The sequence below is a fragment of the Puma concolor genome, chromosome D3 (assembly GCF_028749965.1).
Source record: "Puma concolor isolate L17-30 chromosome D3, mPumCon1.1.hap2, whole genome shotgun sequence".
NCBI classification, from domain to species: domain Eukaryota; kingdom Metazoa; phylum Chordata; class Mammalia; order Carnivora; family Felidae; genus Puma; species Puma concolor.
This window is the reverse complement of record NC_141678.1, coordinates 17,933,952-17,954,383: the sequence shown is the minus strand read 5'-3', so window position 1 is coordinate 17,954,383 and position 20,432 is coordinate 17,933,952. Positions and strand designations below refer to the sequence as shown.

Genomic DNA, 20,432 nt, shown 5'->3' with positions numbered 1-20,432 from the left:
GTCCTTCCAGGCAGCCTAGAAACCCTCAAGGTCGAGCCCTTGTAACTGCAGGCACCCGTCTCCGAGCCACCTGCCATGGCTGGGCAGCTTTGCACGGCTAAATGGATGTGCTTCTGAATGCCACCTCCTGAATAATTCACGGGTTTTAGACTTTAACGGGGTTCCGTGTGATTGTGTGTGTCAGCAAGAGCGGTTCGCAGTCACACTCCAGTGGCATAGGACGGCGTGGGTGCTGACAAGGCCACGAGCCCCTCACGTGCACCACTGCCCGCACGCCTGCTGGCGGTCCTGGTGGGGACCGCGCAGCAACCCTGATCCCAGGACCACTCCTGCTTCTACCGGACGTTCCACTCTGGGTCCTGGTGGGAATCTTGTGGCTAAAATGCTCAGAGTTGGCCAGAAACATACGCCTGTCTCAGTCTGAGAAATGCCCAACAGTAGGAATTTAAAAAAAAAAAATGTTTAAATCTAGATCTTCAAGAACAGATGTCTGGACATTTTTTTTTAAACAACACAGCCACAAAATCACCATTCTGTGGGTCTGACATGATGGCATTCTTGAATTACTGCATTTAAAAATCAAGACTAAACAAATCTTAAAATATATCTTTAGAACTACTGGTTAAGATGTGTTCTTGCGACAAAAAAATATTCTTCAAATGTACAGCAATACTATCTATGCCTTCTCTTGCTGGGAACACGTAAATTATTTTTAAAGGTATTTTCTTACAGCATTTATAAGTATTCTCTTACAAAACCTATTGGAGGTATTTTCTAACTCCTGAAATTATTTTGGTCTTCCGGGAATAGAAGTATCACATTTAAAGAACTACAGAACCAGCATTTGAGGACCTTCTCAACAATTTATTTGTTTCTAGTCTGCCTTGTTTCAAGAAGGATTTAAGGCAGTTCTTAGGTACATGAATAATGGATGGATAGGGTCTATTTTTTTTTTAGCTCTTTAAAAGTGGAGACTTTGTTTTTTTTTTAAAGCCTCAGTATATTCATAACAGTTAATGAATTTTGAAACTTCAAGAGCGTTTGAAAATGTATTTAAGTAATACACATGTCTGCTTTCCAGAATTCATATTGCTTAGCAATGCTTTGAACTTTCTTTTTCCTGAGTTTTTTTATAAAGGAATATGGTTTTTTTTATTTTAAATATAATATGTTCTCATCACACAGAGGGCATTTAGAAAGCACACCAATGTGTGTTAATGACTATTAAGGAGAAACAAAAACCCCACCGTAAACACATATCCTTTATGCGCATGTATTTAATTTTTTCTTTGCTCAGTATTTCTGTTACTTCGTTCTTTGTAGTTCCTCATTCTGATTCTCCAAATTTGTCCTTTATTTTTTTCTCATTACAGTGTTGACTACATTTTAAATGTCACTAGAGAAATAGATAATTTTTTCCCTGGCTTATTTGCATATCATAACATCCGAGTCTACGACGAGGAAACAACAGACCTTCTTGCCCACTGGAACGAGGCGTACCATTTTATAAACAAAGCAAAGTAAGTGGGTGGAGAAGCGAAAGAAGCTGGTCTGAGGCGGAAACTGGCAGACGCTGGGTGGGCACAAATTAATGGCAATCCCAGACACCGCCGTCTCCCGGTTTGTGGAGCCTTTGATGTCTGGTGGACCTCTGGTTTTAAACCACAGGACCCATAGCACCAAAGGGACACGGTCACTGATCTCAAGGTGGGGGCCCCAATGAGCCTTCGTTTCCCCCATCCTTGACTGTGACATGGGACCCCACTTTTGTCGTTGGTGTCAAAAGTGGTATCAGAAAAGGATCTGACACCAAGTGGACATTCTTGGGAGCTCTGCCTTTGGGGAGTCGCTCAGCCAAAGGAGGAGGGGGGTGGGCCAGGTCATATGTGGACTCTGGGCACTTTTGGGGCCGCGTCTGCCAAGAAAGCCGCTCAGGCAGGTGCCCCAAGGTATGGCCCAGCTTGTGCACCTGTGTTCATGCAACTTTCCTATTCATTCATGGAAAGGAGCAGACCATCAGAGGTCCCGTTGCCCCATGCCTGTCACTGGTGTCCCCCATCTTTAGTCCTCCCCTTATTCTCCTATGGAACTACTCTGCCTCACTGAGAGAAAACCCTCTGTGATGCTATCGAGAGAAACCCCATCTTCTGCTTTGCACCCCATCAGGGGCAACGCTATGCAATACGTCCTTACCAAATCTCAGTTTGTTTGCATTTTTTGGTGGGGGTTAGATTTCAGACCAGCAGTGAAACAAAAAAACAAAACAAAACAAAACAAAATGCACATAACGGGGATGAATTTGAAGCCCGGGGTCTAGGAAGTGAGCGTGGACCCACCTGACCGGCCAGCTGCTTCCAGTGTAAACAGGCAGGCCGGTGGGTCTACGTGCTGTACAAATAAAGCTTCCAGGTGCCACCCTGCCAGCCCCTTCCATTCTCGAGGAGGTGAGGTGTCGAGAAACCCCATCCTCGGCTTTGCCGTATCCGTGCAATCAGCCCCGACCGGGCCAGTACGGCCTCCCTGCAAACCACCAGTCCGCCTGGGTTCTTCCCCCCGTCTGAGTCCAGGGTGCTGCTGCCCTCGCTCTGGCTCCTGGACCCTCCCGTCTGATGCACATCTTGCTCTCCTGAGGGCCTTGCAGCCTTCAGTTCGCTGACCCCGTTTGTCTGCAGTCACCCGCTCCCTGTCTCCATCTGCTGTCACAGCTGTGTGGCTTTTGCAGATGTCCCTTCAGCTGCCCCTTGGCTTCCTGCAAAAGAGCCTCTGATCTCCTGGCCCATCCCAGCGGTCCGACTTCGTCCCTGAAGGCGGCCGGGTTTGGGAGCTCTCCCTGCACAGCTTGGCAAGACAGGGACAGATTTATCTCGATTTCCCATTGTGTGCTAATTGATTTTGCAGCGAAGCTATTTCCTTTAGAGGGTGTGTGGCCATCTGCTGCACAAATATCAGGACATAAGGGGGGGTCTGGGCACGGAGATAACTTCAGGGTTTATAAAACTCCACTGGGTAACACCTGAGAGAAGGAAATTGTTGACATTTCTGGACTCTCTCCTCCACCCACCCCCACCCCCCCGCCGCCCCACCCCTGCAGGAGGAACCATTCCAAGTGCCTGGTGCATTGCAAGATGGGTGTCAGCCGATCCGCTTCCACGGTCATAGCCTACGCGATGAAGGAGTTTGGCTGGCCTCTGGAAAAAGCGTACAACTACGTGAAGCAAAAGCGCAGCATTACACGCCCCAACGCGGGCTTTATGAGGCAGCTGTCTGAGTATGAAGGCATCTTGGACGCGAGGTGGGTGACCGCCTGCTGAGAAGGATCGAGGGGACCGAGCGGGCTCCACAGCTAAAACCCTGCTTCTGGCGGGGGGGGAGGGGTGTGCGGTGCCGGTCTGAGAAAACAACCATTGTTTGGGGTTTGATTAGTGGTTTCCAGGAGGGATCTGTTTGATTTTGTTGGCACACACAGAAAGCTGTTTTGCTGCCGGAGGGAACGGTGCACAGCTTCTAATCCAAGGCATGACGTCATGTGCAGCACAGGCACGTGGACGTCCCCGTTTCCTGAGCATCTGCTTCGCGCCGAGCCGCGTGCCAGGCTTCGCCACGGGGCGGTTCCCAGGGCTGCAGAGCAGATACTCCCGGTGCTGACCAGCTGGGCCCCTCAGGGCGAGCTCGCCCATCTCCCCAAGCCTCGAGCCTCGGTGTCCTCTTCTGAGTTTGGGATTAAAGCCTCCCTGATAGGGTTGTTCTGAGATTTGTGTGAACAGTGCACAAGTTCGCCCTTGCAGGTGCTTTGCCATAGCTGGCCCACGGTGACATTTGAAATCTCTAACCCCCGTCCAGAAAAGGTCTGCAGAGTACAGGTTATCCCCCATGTTGGGGGGGAGGGGGGGAGGGAGGAGGAACAGGTGCGCGAGGTTAGCTTGTCCCACAGGCGCGAGGGTGCACGGCAGAGGGGAGGGAGCACTCCCCAAGTCCGTGGGCTCCCAAGGCTCCTGTGTGGGGAGGCCCCGTGAAGGCGGATCCCCGCTGGACTCTGGGACTCCCTTCTGTTCTGGCGGGTTGGAGCCTCCCTGGATTATTTCTGACTGGTATTGTGAGGAGGCCACAAGCTGAGTCCACTGGCTTCTTGGCCACGTGTGAGAAAGCAGGAGTGCTCCGGCAGGGTTGAACGGGGTCTGAGGACAGCCCTAGATGTCTCTGGAGTCCCTTTGCTGTCAACCAGGGAGCAGCTGGACAGATCCCCGGGCAGGGCCCAGGGACGATGAGGAGGGGTTTGGGGGGAGGAGGGGGAGGAGGCGAGGGAGGGAAAGAGGTGGGTGGTCCTGCTCTCTCCCTTGGCCCTTCAGTCACTTGCTGCACCATCAGGAGTTTGCAGCCTCACCAGGGGTCTTCAGGCTGAGTTCACAGCCACAAGGCACCGACCGTGACTCGCAGCCCCATCTGGGGGCCCTCTCGGCCTTGCCTGAATGCGCACACAGAGCCGTCACGAATGGCCGTGGTGCTCCCGTGCACTGTCGGACATCAGGGCCTTAGTTCACGCTGTCCTCTTATGTTTACTTCTCTCGCTGTAACCCGCATGCTGTTGGCTACTGTCGCCCTAAGGTGCGTGGAGGTGACTGACTTACCTTATTTCACATTAAACTTTTGTCTTACTCTTTTTTTTTTTCATCCTTACATTAAAAATGTGTTATAACGGGGGCACCTGGGTGGCTCCGTCAGTTAAGTGTCCAGCTCTTGATTTCGGCTCACGTCATGATCTCATGGTTTGTGAGCTCGAGTCCCACGTCGGGCTCTGCTCGGGATTTCTCTCTCCCTCCACTGTCTCTGCCCCTCTCCTGCACTCACCCATTCTCTCTCTCTCTAAGTAAACATTTTTTAAAAATGTGTTATAACAATACTACTACAGTTTTATAAGACCTAGTTTTAAATGTTTATTTTTGAGAGAGAGAGCGCGCACACGCGAGTGGGGAAGGGGTGGAGGGCGGGGTCCAGAGGATCTGAAGCAGGCTCCACACTGTCAGCCGAGAGCCCAGTGCGGGGCTTGAACTCATAAACCGCGAGATCGAGACCTGAGCCGAAACCAAGAGTCAGATGCTTAACCAACTGAGCCGCCCAGGGGCCCACGTGTAATCTTTCTGACCTAAATACAGATTTCCAGTTTTTTCAGATGGCCCCAAGTTAGCGCACATTCTGTGTTTACAAGTCAGGTCAGCGTGAGATCTGTATGTGCTGTCTGTTGCCGTCCTCACTGCCTCCCTACGGTGTGGGGAGGAGAGGATTCTCATCCTCATTGACAGATGGCGAGACGGAGATGAAACACGCAGTAGAGTGGCTAAGTTCACAGAATGACACGGGACCCCAAGACTGTGTTGATTCTTAGGGTCTACACTGCTTTCACGTTACCCGCCACAGAGTTCCCGTGTGACAAAGCCAATTAAGGCTCCTGAGGTGCGCCCCAGTGGCTGAGGGTCCTAGTGATACCTCTGTCGGCCTCGGGCTGTCCCTCACCGGCTCCCCCCGCAACCCCTCTTCCGGGGACCCTCCGGGCACTGGCCCCCTCTGACTTTCCTCTGCCCTTCCTCCCCCGCAGCAAACAACGACACAACAAGCTGTGGCGCCAGCAGGGCGACACCTGCCTCCAGCCGCCCATGGAGGACCCCACAGGGTCTGGGGACTTCTTGCCGGAGACCCTGGACGGCACCCCAGAGGCCCAGCTGCCCTGCCTGGATGACGCTGCCCAGCCTGGGTTCCCAGACAGCAGGGCCCCAGGAGGAGCTGCCCTCCCCTGCTGCTTCCGGCGACTCTCAGACCCCCTCCTGCATCCCCCCAGCGGCGAGACCCGCAGCGTGGTCCACCTGGAGGACCTGGAGAGGGACGCCCTCCTGGAGGAAGCAGCCGAGGCGACTGAGGCACACAGGCTGGCCGCACATCCCCAGGAAGCTTCTGGACCCTGCGAGAAGGAGGTGAAGAAGAAGCTGGAGTTCGGGAGCCCCAAGGCCCGGAGTGGCTGGTCGCCCCAGGTGGAGGAGATGGAAGGGGAGGAGGCCCCGGGAGCAGGGCGGTGGGGGCGGCCCCCGCCCCAGCTGGACCAAAGCCTGCTCGACCGGGAAAACCTGAACAACAACAACAGCAAGAGGAGCTGTCCGGAGGACTTCGAGGTGGGCGCGGGGCTGGCCCGTCCTGCCCCCCTGCCAGTGGGTGCCATCGGAGGGGAGGGGCAGGCGTGCCCAGGTCGGGGGTCTGCGGGGCGCTCAGTCACAGCTCGGCTCGGGCTGCGCCTCCAGCTCGACTTCCTTCTTTCCTTTCTTTTTTATTTATTTTGAGAGAGGTACAGAGAGCAAGTCAGGGAAGAGTAGAGAGAGAATCTCAAGCAGGCTCTGTGCTGTCATCGTGGGGCCCAGCACGGGGCTCCAGCTCACAAACTGTGAGGTCATGATCTGAGCTGAGATCAGGAAGTCAGACGCTCAACTGACTAAGCCACCCAGACGCCCCTCGATTTCTTTCTTACATAAAATGGAAAGCAAGACTCAGCACCCAGCTTCACGTTGATCAACACAAGACCATTCTTATTTCACACCCTCCCTCACTTCCCCACACTCTGAATTGTCTTGAAACAAATCCCAGATGTGTCACTTCAGTGGAGACACGACCACAATATCACCTCTAAGAAACCGGTGGGAATTGTTCCATATCATCATGGGTCTGGTCTTCCGACTACTGTTCGGATGCTCGACTCCAGCAGTCCCCTGTGGCTCTCCTGTGTGGTGGGTTTCTGCAGCAAGGTCTTGGCAAGCTGGCGCTCGCTCAGAAAATCATTAATTCCACCAGGCTTTTTCCTCCTCCGAGCGGCCCAGGGGCTGAGGATGGGTTGGTGGGGGGTGTCCCGTGCCGCCCACTCTCGGCGTCCCCCCTCACTCTGCGCTGGCTCGCCACGGCGAGAGCACTCGGGAAGCCGGCAGGTGCCAGCATCCCCCGTACAGAGGGTTTGCCTTGGCCACCTTTTAATACGAATGAAGTAGGGCCGACCCACCACCGACCTCCAAACGATAAAACATTCCAGACGCCATGTTCCTGACTCAGGAATTTCTCCCGCCACTCCCCCTTCCCTCAAAGAGCAAATACCCATAAAGAGAGAGGACATAAGACCTCTTCCCAGGACAGTAGTGCCTCCATCAGTCTCAGAGGGCATGGGGTGAGTCGCAGAATGGAGGAGACGAGCAGCTTGGGTAAGAAGGTACGTGAAGGACACAGCCTGCCTTCCCTGGCCAGAATTTGATTGAACGGGTGACGTGATCAAGGGAATAGGACCAAGACACACAACTCTTGTTTGTGAGCTATGGTTCCAGGTTGGTGAGGGTTCATCTGTAAGACTATCCCTTCATTCAGCGTCCTGGTCCGTTTTCACTAGAAGACAGTAGACCCTCTGAGGGCGGGGACCATGTCTTGTTTGCAGCCCCTGCGCCTGATACAGCTCACGATGTGTGACAGGTGCTCCCTAAGTAGGAGCTGGACGAGTGACTTCTCTCCCAGCCTGTTGCTCCTCGGTCTTCGAAAGGTGGTCTTAAATCTCCCACCATGGGATCATTTCACCACGTGTTAGAACGTTAGGTCCTGAAGGTTTTAGAAGAAAACTTTGGTCAGAGTTCCGGGTTGCGAGTTCAGGCTGTAGGTCGGAAGTGATCTGGTCTCACTGGTTGACCTGGAAGCCGGCCCCAGGAGTCCTGAGTAGGCTAGGATTCCGAGGGAGACCAGGCCCCCCCCCGCCTCCCCCACCGCACGCTCTCCATATGCTCCCCTGCAGCCTCGAGGAATCATGGCTGGGTTTCTTTAGGATTCCTCCAGGACTGGACTACCCCGTGACTTCTTAGCTTGGGGGACCTACGTCTGTGACACCGGATGGGATTAATCCTTGACGGTCAGGGCCAGTGGCAGGACACAGGGAGAAACCTACAATATCAGCCCTTCGCCAAAAAGCCTTTGTTTCAGACCAGCTTGGGAATCTCACAGCTAAACCACTGTCGGGGTGAGGGTCGGCCTCCCCCACCGCCGCCCATAGGAGCAGCCCTATGGGCACATGAGGGAGGTGAGTAGGTGCCCTGCCCATCAGAAGGGCACAGTGTGGAGGCACAGGTCACACTGACCTAGAGGCAGGTGGTTTTCCTCAGAAAACATCGCAAATGTGTTCTCCCTTGGTACGTAAAACGCACCTTAGGGGCACCTGGGTGGCTCAGTCCCTTAAGCGTCTGACCTCGGCTCAGGTCCTGATCTCGTGGTTCGTGAGTTTGAGCCCTGTGTCAGGCTCTGTGCTCGCAGTGCAGAGCCCGCTTCCGGTCCTCTGTCTCCCTCGCTCTCTGCCCCTCCCCCCAAATAAATAAACAAACAAACAAAAAGAAACACCTCAGCATGGCTCCCTCATCCGAGACTATGGGCACCCGTATTTGGGTGGGTAAGATTAAGAGGGTCTTTCCAAAGCCATTTTTGCCCTTTGCCACCTCACTGTGAAGACCAGAGTCCACAGCTACATGGTGGTTCTTTGGAGCCGTGCTGTATTCATGCTAGAAGGGCAGAGCCCCGTTTGCAGGCCACATACTCCCCAAGCACAGATTTGTTCCGAGAGGGAAAGGACGGGGGAGGCATCCACGTGAGATGGCGGAGGTGGGGTTGAGCAGGCCTTGCTCCTGACCGCCCTGCTGGCTGTGTGGCCGGAGATTTCCCCGGGATCGTGGGCACGTAGCTTCTGGAAAGTTTGGTTCGGCATCCCTAACCGCCACTGTTCATGGCCCAGGGGGTTCTGAGAGGCCTCTGTTCCTGCACTGGCTGAAGCGGGGGCTCCCTCTCCAGTGCCTGCCCCAGCCCCACCCCACGCCCTCCTCGTGTTCTGTGGCCGCTGGCCCGTTACCGTATACTCACCGCATTCTCGTCTCCTTTCAGCACGATGCTATATTCGGGATCCTTAACAAGGTGAAGCCTTCCTACAAATCCTGTGCCGACTGCATGTACCCTACAGCCAGCGGGGCTCCTGAGGCCTTCAGGGAGCGGGGCGAGAACCCCGGTGCCCCCGCCATCTGTACCCAGCCGACCTTCCTGCCCCACCTCACATCTTCCCCTGTGGCCTACACGTCCAGCAGGGCCCGAGCTTTAGAGAGACTGGCCTCTGGCCCAAGCGAAAGTCCCCCTTTCCTACCACCAGCAGGCTCGAGGAGGTCAGACGGTGGTGGCTCTGGGGCTGAAGCTGCCCCAGAGCTACCGGCTAGCCTTTCGGAACCTTCCAGAGAAACCCAAAGAGCCCTGCCAAAGTCCCTCCTTTTGAAGAACTCTCACTGTGATAAGAACCCTCCAAGCATGGAAGTGGCGAAGGATGAATCCCCACCCAAGAAAGATCCGAAGCCAGCCAAGGACCTGCGGCTTCTGTTCAGTAAAGAAGCTGAGAAACCAACCACCAACAGCTACTTGATGCAGCACCAGGAATCCATCATTCAGCTGCAGAAGGCGGGCTTGGTCCGGAAGCACACCAAAGAACTGGAGAGGTTAAAGGGCACGCCCGCAGACCCGGCTTCTCCCTCCAGGGACGGCACGACCAGCAGGCTGGAGGCCAGCATCCCCGAGGAGAACCCCGCTCCGCCGGGGCCCCTGCCGCTGCCTCGCCTCTCTGGGAGTGACGAGAAGTCAGAGGCCCTCCCCGCTCCACTTGAAGGAGCCCCACTCAAGAGTCCCACCCCCTTCCTCTGCCGCCTCGATCACACCAGTCATTTCTCAAAAGACTTCCTGAAGACGATCTGCTACACCCCCACCTCCTCCTCCATGAGCTCCAACCTGACCCGGAGCTCCAGCAGCGACAGCATCCACAGCGTCCGAGGCAAGCCCGGGCTCGTGAAGCAGCGGACGCAGGAGATCGAGACCCGCCTCCGGCTGGCGGGCCTCACCGTTTCCTCCCCGCTGAAACGCTCACACTCTCTGGCCAAGCTCGGAAGTCTCAACTTCTCGACAGAGGACCTGTCCGGTGAGGCGGACGCGTCCACCCTCGCCGACTCCCGGGACGCTAAGTTGGGCGAGTCTTCCTTCCCTTGTGAGCCCCGGGCAAACCCAAGGAACCCAGCTGCAGCCTCTCCGCCATCAGGGAAACCCGCTTCAGAAAACTTGAGAAGCCCCTTGTGGCTGAGCAGGAGCTGACCCGCCTCTTGCTGCATTTGGACGGATGCCATCACGTGATCCCTCGTGCGTTTCACTGGGAGTTTTGGTCAGCCCCTTGTATCTTGATTTCTCCTAAACAGTGGACGCTCGAACTTTCCCCCTCTTGCCACAGAGAGGAGGGGAAGAGACAAAAAATAATGTAGCCCAAGAAGAAAGGGGGAAGAAGCCAGCTGTGTGGCCCTGGAGAGCCAGAAGCCGTCGGCCAGTAGATACAAAACCCTGATTCCCCAGGTCCTGTGGTTTCAGGAAGAATCCTGTTTTAAAAAAGCATATACAGATGTGCAGACACATCGAAAGTACTCCCTTGGCATCGTGCGAAAGAACAGGAGCCGAGATGGCTCCGTCGCCACACGCACGTTCCTAGCTCATTCAGGCCCTCGCGGGGAAACCCTTGGATGGCAATATTAAGTCCTACCTCTGTTCTTGCTGTGCTTTTTGTTTTTAAGATACAACAGTGACCCAGGCTCGTTCCGGGGAATGATGCTGTGTCAGAAAAGGTTTTTTCCAAAAGAGAGTTTTTTCTTTGGTCCCCACCAAAAAAAAAGAAACCACCCCAAAAAGCGTTAAGACTTTTAAGTCGACCGCACCAAGCGCCGCTAGGTAAAGTGAACACGAAGTCGTCCAGTGCCGTTGTTGAACCAACTCTATGGCGCGTGGAGATCATCCGTACGGTTGACTTCTTTGTCCTGGTTGTGTTGTTACCGCTGAGTGATGCGCGTCTGGTCAGCGCCGGGGCAAGGGGCAGGGGGGCGGGAACGTACGTGACGTCCTTGGTCGTTGCCAATGGCAAAGTTTAAACTGCCCCCAACCTGGGGAGGAGGACCCACGACGCACTGCAGGTCCCTCATCCGCTGCTGGACCCGGTGCGGTTGTGTTGAGGCTCTGGAAGTGATTGAGCGTCTGGTGGGGACGGTGGTGCTGCCACTTGGATCGATCGTCCGCCAGGAGCCCCAGCCCTCGGGTTCCTTGGGTCACAGGAGCGTGTTTGGGGAGGCAGAGGGGGTCTCCCTCCTGGGGAGCGACTCTGCAGCAGCTTCTCAGAGAAACGAGATGATGGAAAAGCTTCCCAGATGTTTACAGCTGCCCCTTCCTTAGGTGAGGACACTGCTTCCTGTTTCTCTCTGGCTCTTCCTCGCGGTGAGGCCAGAGTGGAGGAGAGGTCTGTAGTCCCGGCCTGGGCTCCAGGTAGCCTCCTTTCAGAAGCCAGTGAGCTGCACACGTCATGCTGTCACTGGCTCCGGGCTGGGGGGGGGGGGTGGTGGTGGCGGTGGGGGAGGGGCTCCGCAGGTGTTGTGCGGAGCCCCTGTTAAAATATTTTGGAGAGAGAGAAAAGAGGCTCGGTGGGTAAGGCAGAAAGGTTTCATCCAAGGAGGCAGAAAACTGGTGTACGGACCCATGGGCCAAGAACATTTTTAAGAGGTTACAAAAAAAATAACAATACGCAAAAGGTGCCAGGTAGCCAGCGAAGCTTAAGATACTCACCCTCCAGCCCTTTATAAAATTTGCGGACCCTGGGCTTTATTCGACACCTCGGGGCTCCAGAACAAAACTGGCGAATCTGAAGGCCCTCCCTGCCTCTTGGACACCTCAAGCCAAACCCTTGCCTTCCCCCGACCCAGACCTTGCCAGCACCCCCCCCCCCCCCCACGCGGCTCTCACACAGGGTAGGGTCGCTGTGTAGGTGCGAGGGCGCTGCTGGTCGAAGCTTTCCCGGAGTATAGCTGGCTCTCCGCTGGCGGCCAGATTGGTTCAGTGAAACTACAAGCCTCCTGGGCCCAGCCAAGCTCCGAAAGTGGGCGAAGGAGTCCCTCTTACGTTTTACGTTGGTCAGACCTGGGCCCCCCGAGAGCACTCCGGGAAGGATCTTCAGGAACAAGGGTGATCCACATTCTAACTAGCGGGTAGAGTCTGTGCAAAAATGCTCTCTCCAGGAACTTTTCCTCTCTGGCATTCTTTTTTATTTTTATTTTTTATCATTTTTTTTTCTAACATTACGTTACTTTATAGGAATTTATTTTCCCACCTGTCAATCCAAACCACCTTAAAAGGTGATTATCTGCTTCTTCCTGAAAACCCTTTTGGGTACCCCGCCCCCCCCCCCCACTCCCGCCACCGCCCTGGCCAAAAGAAACATATTCTCAAAAAACATACCAAGTTCAATACGTTTTGCCAAATTAAATTTCACGTGGTGGCTCAATTTTTGTGTCAAAATAATCCTTTTTGATTTGACGCTGACAGGCTTGGGTTGCTCTTTTAAGACCAGGTCTGTGTGTGAGAACCGGATATTTTTAATTTTCAAAGTGTAGGAGGAGGATTAGGAATTTGAATGAGTCTTTGGCTTCCGGTTGCCCATTTGTCTTCAGAAGCACGGCTCGCCTTTCAGCGTCTACACAGACCAGGGCCCAGGTCCCCATTATCAGAGCAAAATGAAGCCCTCTTGATTTAATGGCTACCACTCTGGCCTGGAGGAAAGGATCAAAGCTTTTCTCCCAGACCCGGAGGAGCAAGAACACCCCGCCAGGCTTGGGGGCACCCTGGCAAAGACAGGCTCACGCTGGCCCCTGGCAGAGGAAGTTTGTGCCACACGACATGCCGTGTCTTGACCGATGCCCCGTCTCGTCTTCCTTGCCGATGGCGAGAATCCTGAACATGGGTGGCACAAGTTAGAGGCGGGGTCTTTGCTGTGAAAGTCGTTGGTTTTGGTGACCACCCTCTTCGGAGAACGCCCTTGCTGAAACAGAGAGCAAAAGTTTTCTAAGTCAGCTTGATGATCTCCCTGAGCCTTGAACCGCTTTTCACGTACTGTCTCGGCTCTCTCTCTTTTGCTTTCATTCCTGTGGCATGCCAGAAGTTAGACTCAGCTTCCCCAGATGTTCATCTTGCATTGATTCGGGGCGGGGAGGATCTTCTTGTGAAGCTTTAAGTATTCGGGGGAAACTGGTCACGGAGAGAGAAACCACAGGACCCCCTGGTCATGATCTGACAATGCCGATTTCAGTTTCTTGGCCGGGTAGCGACTGCAGGGCCTTGGAGCGATGTCCATCAGCGCGTGAACTTGAGAACAAAGTTGCCCACTCTTGGCATTCCCTGCTGCTTTGATCTCACGGTGTGGGGACCCATGCCGAGCTCTGGGTGCCCAACAGCAGGCTCCTGGGTAGTGGGTAGCGGTACCCTGTCCGTCATGCATGAGATCGCTCACTAGCTGCTCACAGAGGGCTGCACTGTGCCAGCCTCTTCTGTTCCCCCCCCAACACCTCTCGCCAAAAACCATTCCAGCCCCTTCTAGAGCCTTTTCCCTCCCGGATAAGCCCAGAGGATGCCACAGAATTAACCTCTTCAGGACAGCCCTGGACTTCGGCACCCCTGTCTCTCCACACCGGCCAGATCCCAGAAGGTTCATGACTCGCCCTGCTCCCCTGGAACCATTTCTCCCCAGTGAGAAGAAATGCTACATCGTCAAGGTCATAGAAGTAACCTTACCCAAGGTGTCTGAAGAGAGACGTGCCCTCTGTTGACAGGAAATGCCCGGTGCTGGAATACATTTCACCCAGCGCTCCTCCGGCTTGCCACCTGGCGGGGCTTCCCGCAGACACAGCGAGGACAGGAGCACTAGGCAGGCTAAGGAGTTTGTGACACAGCATGGTGCAGGTTCACCTGCTCTGCTCCCACCCCGCAGGTTCTTGCCGATGCTGCATGCCAAACACAGGTAGTTGATCGACCCCCACGCTCAGCTACTTGGTCTTACTGTGTGCGTTCCGTAACTGAATCCCCGTGTGTAGGAGTTCACGCCGCATCGATAGATCTACAGCTGACTCACATCATCCTGTGGGCCACTTCTGTCCCACCCACATCCACGCCGTGTCCCCCGAGTCCGAAGCGGACCACCTTGACCCATCTGGAGTGGGGCTGTGCAGCGGTCCCCACAGCAGACCTGGACGTGACCACCTTTTGTCTTGCAGCCGGTGCCCTGGCCTCAGTCAGTCTCTTAAATAGGAGTCTTTATAACCAGCCCTCCAGCCCTCCGCGGTCCTTTGTGTTGGCCATGCCACACAAGAAGGTGGCTGCTTCCTCCCCCCTCTTCCGACACTGTAATTGTTGTTTTACAATTGAGTGCCTTAATAATAGTTTACGAATACTGTGTATTTATGGGAAACTGTTAAGCTCTCACCTGTGATTGGACCTTTGCCTTGTCGGTGGTGGTTGGCGTGCGGGCCGGAGCTCGCCCTGCCCCACGCATGCGCTCATCTGCTGCGCGGTCGTGCGTGGGGTGGGGGTGGGGGGACCTGCAGGTGTCCAAGAGCATCAGGGGTTCCTGCAGGCGAGGCAGGCGCTGGCTCAAGCCGCGCCCCACAGTTGCAAGTAAAGCACGGAATTTGGTTTGCTAGCCAGCTGGGGGGTGGCATCCCGCCCCGTCACATGATTGTACTCTTGTCTCATAGAGATCTCTTACCACCGAGGCCACCCTGTCTCCCCCCCACCCCGTGCCGGTGTCCTGAGCTGTCTGCAACAAAACGCAGGTGCAGGCACCACCCCCTGCAAAATCAGGAACTCTACAAGATAAGTTCTTTGGTTTTCAGAAGCTGCCAGTGGGTTCCAGCGTGTTGCGTTACGGTATCGATGATTTTTTTTTTTATTATATTGTTTTTCTTCTTGTTTTTTTATATATATATATATTTAAAAGGCAGTATCTTTTGTACTGTGAATTTGCAGTAGAAGATGCATAACGCACTTTTTCTTCTGTTGGTGCGTACTGTAATAGTTCGTGTGCTTCTCGTGATGAGAATAAACTTTTTCTTTATACGTGTTTGATGACCTATGAACTTGTGCAAAAGGAAACTGCTTCTTCAATCCTTGCCAAGACAGTCAGACATGGCTCCGTCATCCTGACAGCCAGTCTTTACTGAGCACCTACTGTGCACTAAGCCCTGTACGAAAAACCCAGACACGTTAGACCGAAGAAAGAACCAAGGGCAGAAATGTGAGCTCCTCCAGGAATTGTCTGGTTTTCCTCCTGGTTTTGTCAGTGAGGAAGAACAGGCCCACTTGCGGGTGGTCATGGGACTTGGACGCTGGCTGGTGTCTCTTCTTGCACAAGCAGAAGACAGCTAACTAGCGTGTGCTCCTCAGACCCACCTAAGCTATGCCAGCCACACGTCACGGGGGAGGGGACTTGTGGAGGCTAATTATCGCTAGCGACCGAGGCAGGAATCCCAGGGAACTTCAGTTGCTACACACAACAGAGGCTTATCTCACGCCCAGGTCACAATCCATGGCAGGTCAGGACCTTTGGGTGGCTCTCCAGCCTTGGTGACTCATGAAGCTGAGCTACTTGGCGTTTTAAACCCTGTGCTATCTCGGTGTTCTTTGCTTCTGGCTGTGCAGTCAGGGGAAAGAGCATGGGGACTCTCATTCTTCACGGCCTTTGGACGCAATACGTCACACGTCCAGACCGCCGGGAGGTGTGCGGGCACACGTGCTTGGCGGGCAGCACCGTCTGCCACAGGGACCTTGGCGCGACCACTGAATTCCAGTGCCTGTGGATCCGCGAAATACTTCGTTGAGTTCACCCCGGCTTGCTGGGTCTGTCACCTGGACTCCCAGAAGACAGATGGATAAACCAGAATGCAAGCTGATTACTTTAGAACAAGAATTATTAGCCGTCAAGCAGGTCAGATTACTCTCCCTTGCCAATTAGCACATTGAGTCCTCTAGGCGAATCTACATTTGAAGCCAAGCTATGGTCAGGAATTGCTTCTTGAGTATGAAATCAAAGCAGAAGTTTTGGGGAGGTGGTTCTAATAGGCCACGCCAGGAAGCTGCGGGGCAGTCCTTTCTGTAAGATGTTTTTGAAATCAAACCACCGAGGGTCATGGTTCAGGACAGTCTTCGTTGGCAAGGCTGGAGACACCTCATAAATTCTCTTCAGGCTCCAAATATGAATCAGAGCCCAGGGATCGGGCCCAGCACTCTGTATGTTCCCGATGGATTCCCTGGGAATTCTAAAGGCCAAGTGCAAACACCATCAAAATAAGAATGTGACACAGTGGAGCAGGCTTCCACTTAGCTGGTTACAATCACATTCCATGCATGCTTTCTAGAGACAACACCCACATCCCTCTAACAGAATGCGGGGGTGTTGCCAAAACCCACCAGATACTCATTTACCCAGGGCCCTAGCAGAATGTTCCTACAATTGGCTGTCTTTACCCCGATTTCACCCTCAAGAGTAACAGTCCTGAGGTGGAGCGAGATCCCAGATCACGCCTCCAGCCGGGGCGGGGGGGGGGGGGGGGGGGTAGTTTTAGGTTTGCACACGAGGACGCTCCTGCCTGTTTGTGTTTACGCCCAGAGAAGCCCCTCTTGGCAAGATGCTTGGAGGGGGCTCCAGAAGGCAGAGCTTGGAGAACGGCATTTCGGAAGGCACTGGGAGGGGAAGCCCTTCCTAAAGACGTCTCCTGCCCAGGAAAGACCAGCCACGCACCCTGCGCCCCAGCGGTAGGGAGCAGATTCTACCGGTCCTTCTGTGTACCCAGCACTTCACGGAAGGAGTCCCACTGAGTCCCATTGAGTCCTTCAGACAGTTGATGTTACCCGCAGTTTACGCGTGAAGAGACGGGCCTGCAGAGTGTAAGTGACTGGCCCGTGGTCACATGTGGAAAGCGGTGAAGCCAGTCAGCACTGCTTCTTCCGTACCTGAAACCTTGCCAAGCAAGCTGAAGCTGCGTTCTTGATCTCCCTATAGGTGTCAGCAAGAAAGCACAGGAGTCAGAAATGAAGCCTCCCTCCCGCCCCTGGGAAACCTGACCTACGTCCAGCTCCAAAGGCTATTTGGACAACATAAGGTGTGTGTCTCTTGCCCAAGTCGTATCCACCATTTTTGGTGGGTTTTTTTTTTTTTTTTTTTTTTTTTTGCCTTTAAAGGGAAACTGCTCGTGCATCCTGAAGTATATCTATAAAGGGTCCCATTTCAGCTTGAAAGTACTCTTGTTGTACACGGTTCCAGCAGATAAAATGGTGGTGTTGGCACAAGCAGCCTCCGGGCACAGAAAAGGATGCAGGGGGCCCTGGTGCTAAGAGACACGTTCTCCTGCAGGTGGTATGCTGGAGGTGGTGAGCTCCCTCTAGTTTTGAAATCGGATATCAATGGGTTAAGAACAATGTTACCTACCTCATGGAGCCGGTGATTTGAGAATTAGCCGATAATGTACGGAACCCCCTTTTGCCTGGCACGCCGTCCACGCCGAATCGACGGTGGCCGTTATTGTTGGTACTGGGCAGGAGGGACGGAGGGGAGGGAGGCAGGAAGGAAGTAATGTACACCGAGCACCTACTACTGACAAGCGGTGGTCCGCACAGCAGATATGAGCCCGTTTTACAAATGACGGTTGGAAGCTCAGAGGGTTAGGGAGTATGGGTCAGAGCCCCACAGCCAGAAAGGGACAGAGGTCCAGGGTGTCTGACTCCAAATTCATCTACTTTCTACCCCACCACCCTCTCCCCAAAGATAATAGCCCACCGTGTACTTAGTGGAATGCTTAGCATAGCAGGTGCTCAATAAATACCTCATGATTGTGAACGAGTGAGCAAATGAATGAAACACGCTGTGACAGTGAACCCTAGTTTCATTCACCAAGGCCTAGAAAGTTTGGGGACACCCATGCCTGCCTAAACCAAGTTCCTCCGGGGCAAGGGCAGTGTCTGTCACCACCTGGACCCCAGCAAGGGCTTGGCACATTTGACTGAAACTTAGGTCAATACGGGGCATTAGCTATGACTCTAAGAATCCTGAGTTGTTCAGAGTCCAAAAGAATCTGAAAGGTCACCCAAGCCAGGTCCCTTTATCACATCCATCCATTCTTGCATTCTTCCCCCATTCTCAGCTCCCCTGCCATGTGTCATGCCCTGGGGACAAAGAGGAGGCCATCTGTTTCATCCCTGGGGGGTCCTGACAGAAAACCCTCTTGCAAAAGACAAGAAGGAAATATACCACCTGCTAACGGAAATGGGAGTTGGACAGGTAGGATTCAAGGTTTATGTTTTTTCCTTCTTTTACCTATTTTCCAACATCTGTGCAGCAAGCAGGGTTGTGTTACTTTTATTAAAAAAAGGGGGGGGCGCCTGGCTGGCTCAGTCAGAAAGCATGTGACTCTTGATCTCAGGGTTGCGAATTGGAGCCCCATTTGGGGGTACAGAGATTACTTAAATAAATACAAACTTTTACAAAAATAAATAAATAAAGTTAAAAAGGGACACATAAAGAGCTAATGAAAGGATGCTTTTGTGTTGAGCTACAATTCGCAGGACAAGCTCCCAGGCTCCTGGTTTCAGGGGACTGGGCTAGGCATTTTGCGGGGGAAGGTCTTTGGGCCCCTCTGATGAGCTAGCACCGCCCGGGAATGGACAGGGAGATCCCGGATGGCAGTGCCTCACTACCCTGGTCTGTGAGCTTCTCCAGGCTGCTCAGACCCACCCTCTGAGTATCTGGCGTGGCAGGGCAGCGTCCAGGGCTGGCTTCGTGGTCGGCGGCACAGGACTCTGCACTTAACAAGGGCATCGCGATTGGCCTAAGTCTCCGCTATCGCTCTTCTGAAATCCCCGTAATTCCTCGACAAAGGCCAGGCCTTTCCATTTTGCGTTGGGCCCTGCAAATCATGTAGCCAGCCCCGGCAGGATCCCCCTTCCAACCAAGGGCTTCGGAACAAGGCAAGCCGGGGTTCCAGCACGAGCTCCCTGACTCACCTATGCTGTGACCTGGAGCAAGTGACTTCACCTCCCTGGGACTCACGTTTCTTAAGACGAAGAACAAAAATAACCTCATAGTGATGTGATAAAAGGTGAGCACAAAGTATGTGCCCCCGAATCGTACTGTAATTTGTTACATAAAGTACTTACCACGGGCCCGACACAGAGTAATCCTCCAGCGGGGAGGACGCTGGTTTCCGGCCAGACGCCCACAGATCAGACGCCGCTGATGGACGGCTCTCCTCCCCACCCTGCTTCCTGTGCACGGCTCTGGAGGGCAGAGCGGGTAGGTACTCGGCTGGGATGCGCACACATACGCTCCCCCTCCCCCTGCCCTGACCCCTCGGAGGAACCTGCCTCTGCCTCTCTCCAGATACAAACACCGTCCGTCCCCCCACCCCGACCCGGACCCGCGTGGTTCTTCACAACAAGGCTCCGGGGAAGGGAACGGCGTGGGCGGCCCATGAGCGTGGGCTGGTCCCTGCCGGGATCCAGAGGTACATCCTGTTCTGGCGTTGCCATGGCACAGCCGAACATCTGCCACAACAAACGGCTGTGGCCGGCGGCTGGCAGTGGGGCCGGGGCCGGGCAAGGGAGGCTGAGGCTGAGAGCGTGTGAGACCGAGAAGGACTCGAGCTGGACAGCGATCTGGGAAACCTCCCCGGCACCCCCGCCACCTCCCCGCGACACGTGCACGCGCAAGCGCGCACACGCATGCGCACACTGTGTCTAGGCGGCTTCCAGGGACTCGGCCCCGTAGGGAAGAAGAATTCCCGATTCCCGATTTTCTTCCTGGAGATCCTGGGAGAAGATCGCTGGCCAGCGCGAAGCCTTAGCAGGGCTTCCCCTCCTCTCCTCACCCCCCCTCCCCCCCCCCCCGCCCCCCGACTGCCCCAAATTCTCATCCGGTCTAGCTCGCTCACAGCCGGGCTCCCAGATCTGCCCTAGGCCCCATCCCGCTCCTAAAATGGAATTTGCTTTCCTGGTTGTTATTGTTGTTTTTCCTGATTAGAAAGTAAAACACAGTCATTGTATCAAAATCACATGATGTCCACAGCGACAATAGCTGCGCTCCTGGTGCATGAGCCAGCGGCTGAGCCACATACCTCTCATTAAAAATACGCATGCATAAAAGGCCCGTGGTACTTGCTATACATGCATTTGTCAAAAAAAGAAAACCAAAAAAAAAAAAAAAAAAGCCTGTTAAAATCTGATCCCGAACGTCCAGCTGGGAATGCAGGTATTAACACATTTTCTACAGGAAGAAAACAGAAGCTCAGGTAGGTGACCTGCCCGAGGTCACTAGTGAGTGTCTGATCTGGATTTGAATCCAGGTTATACCAACACTAGAGAGCTTTAAGCCCAGAATCTTCCACCACCCCCACCACCCCCGCCCTTTGCTGCTTCTCTTAGTTTCTTGAACACCTCGTCAGGTCCACTCCTTTTTTCAGGCCACACGCCCCCAGTGCTGACCTCATTCCTGCTGGAAGCCCCAGAGG

The 20,432-nt window shown here is 54.2% G+C and overlaps 1 protein-coding gene and 2 long non-coding RNA genes across 11 annotated transcripts in view; 2 read left to right on the top strand and 1 right to left on the bottom strand.

Annotated features, from left to right (window-relative positions):
- SSH1 (slingshot protein phosphatase 1) overlaps positions 1-10,739 on the top strand; it is a 60,446-nt gene extending 49,707 nt beyond the window's left edge. For 7 of the 8 annotated variants that reach the window (XM_086681891.1, XM_086681894.1, XM_086681896.1 and 4 more), the window contains 4 exons: positions 1,374-1,520; positions 3,092-3,292; positions 5,591-6,158; positions 8,932-10,739. In XM_086681891.1, coding sequence (XP_086538017.1) covers positions 1,374-1,520; positions 3,092-3,292; positions 5,591-6,158; positions 8,932-10,170 — 2,155 coding nt within the window. In that variant the 3' untranslated portion in view covers positions 10,171-10,739. The remainder of the gene's footprint in view (positions 1-1,373; positions 1,521-3,091; positions 3,293-5,590; positions 6,159-8,931) is intronic. The other variant, XM_086681895.1, reaches the window with a different exon arrangement.
- LOC147575355 (uncharacterized) lies at positions 7,318-9,051 on the bottom strand. Its single transcript, XR_015242316.1, has 2 exons — positions 8,911-9,051; positions 7,318-7,611 (listed from the first exon to the last, which is right to left on the bottom strand). It is a non-coding gene; the product is annotated as an uncharacterized LOC147575355 (long non-coding RNA).
- A 3,770-nt stretch (positions 10,740-14,509) lies between the features above and the next one.
- Positions 14,510-18,449, top strand: LOC147575354 (uncharacterized). Of its 2 annotated transcripts, none has more exons than XR_015242313.1 (2): positions 14,510-15,859; positions 16,934-18,449. It is a non-coding gene; the product is annotated as an uncharacterized LOC147575354 (long non-coding RNA). The 2 variants fall into 2 exon arrangements; XR_015242314.1 differs by lacking the exon at positions 14,510-15,859 and adding an exon at positions 16,500-16,818.
- Positions 18,450-20,432: the final 1,983 nt, after the last annotated feature.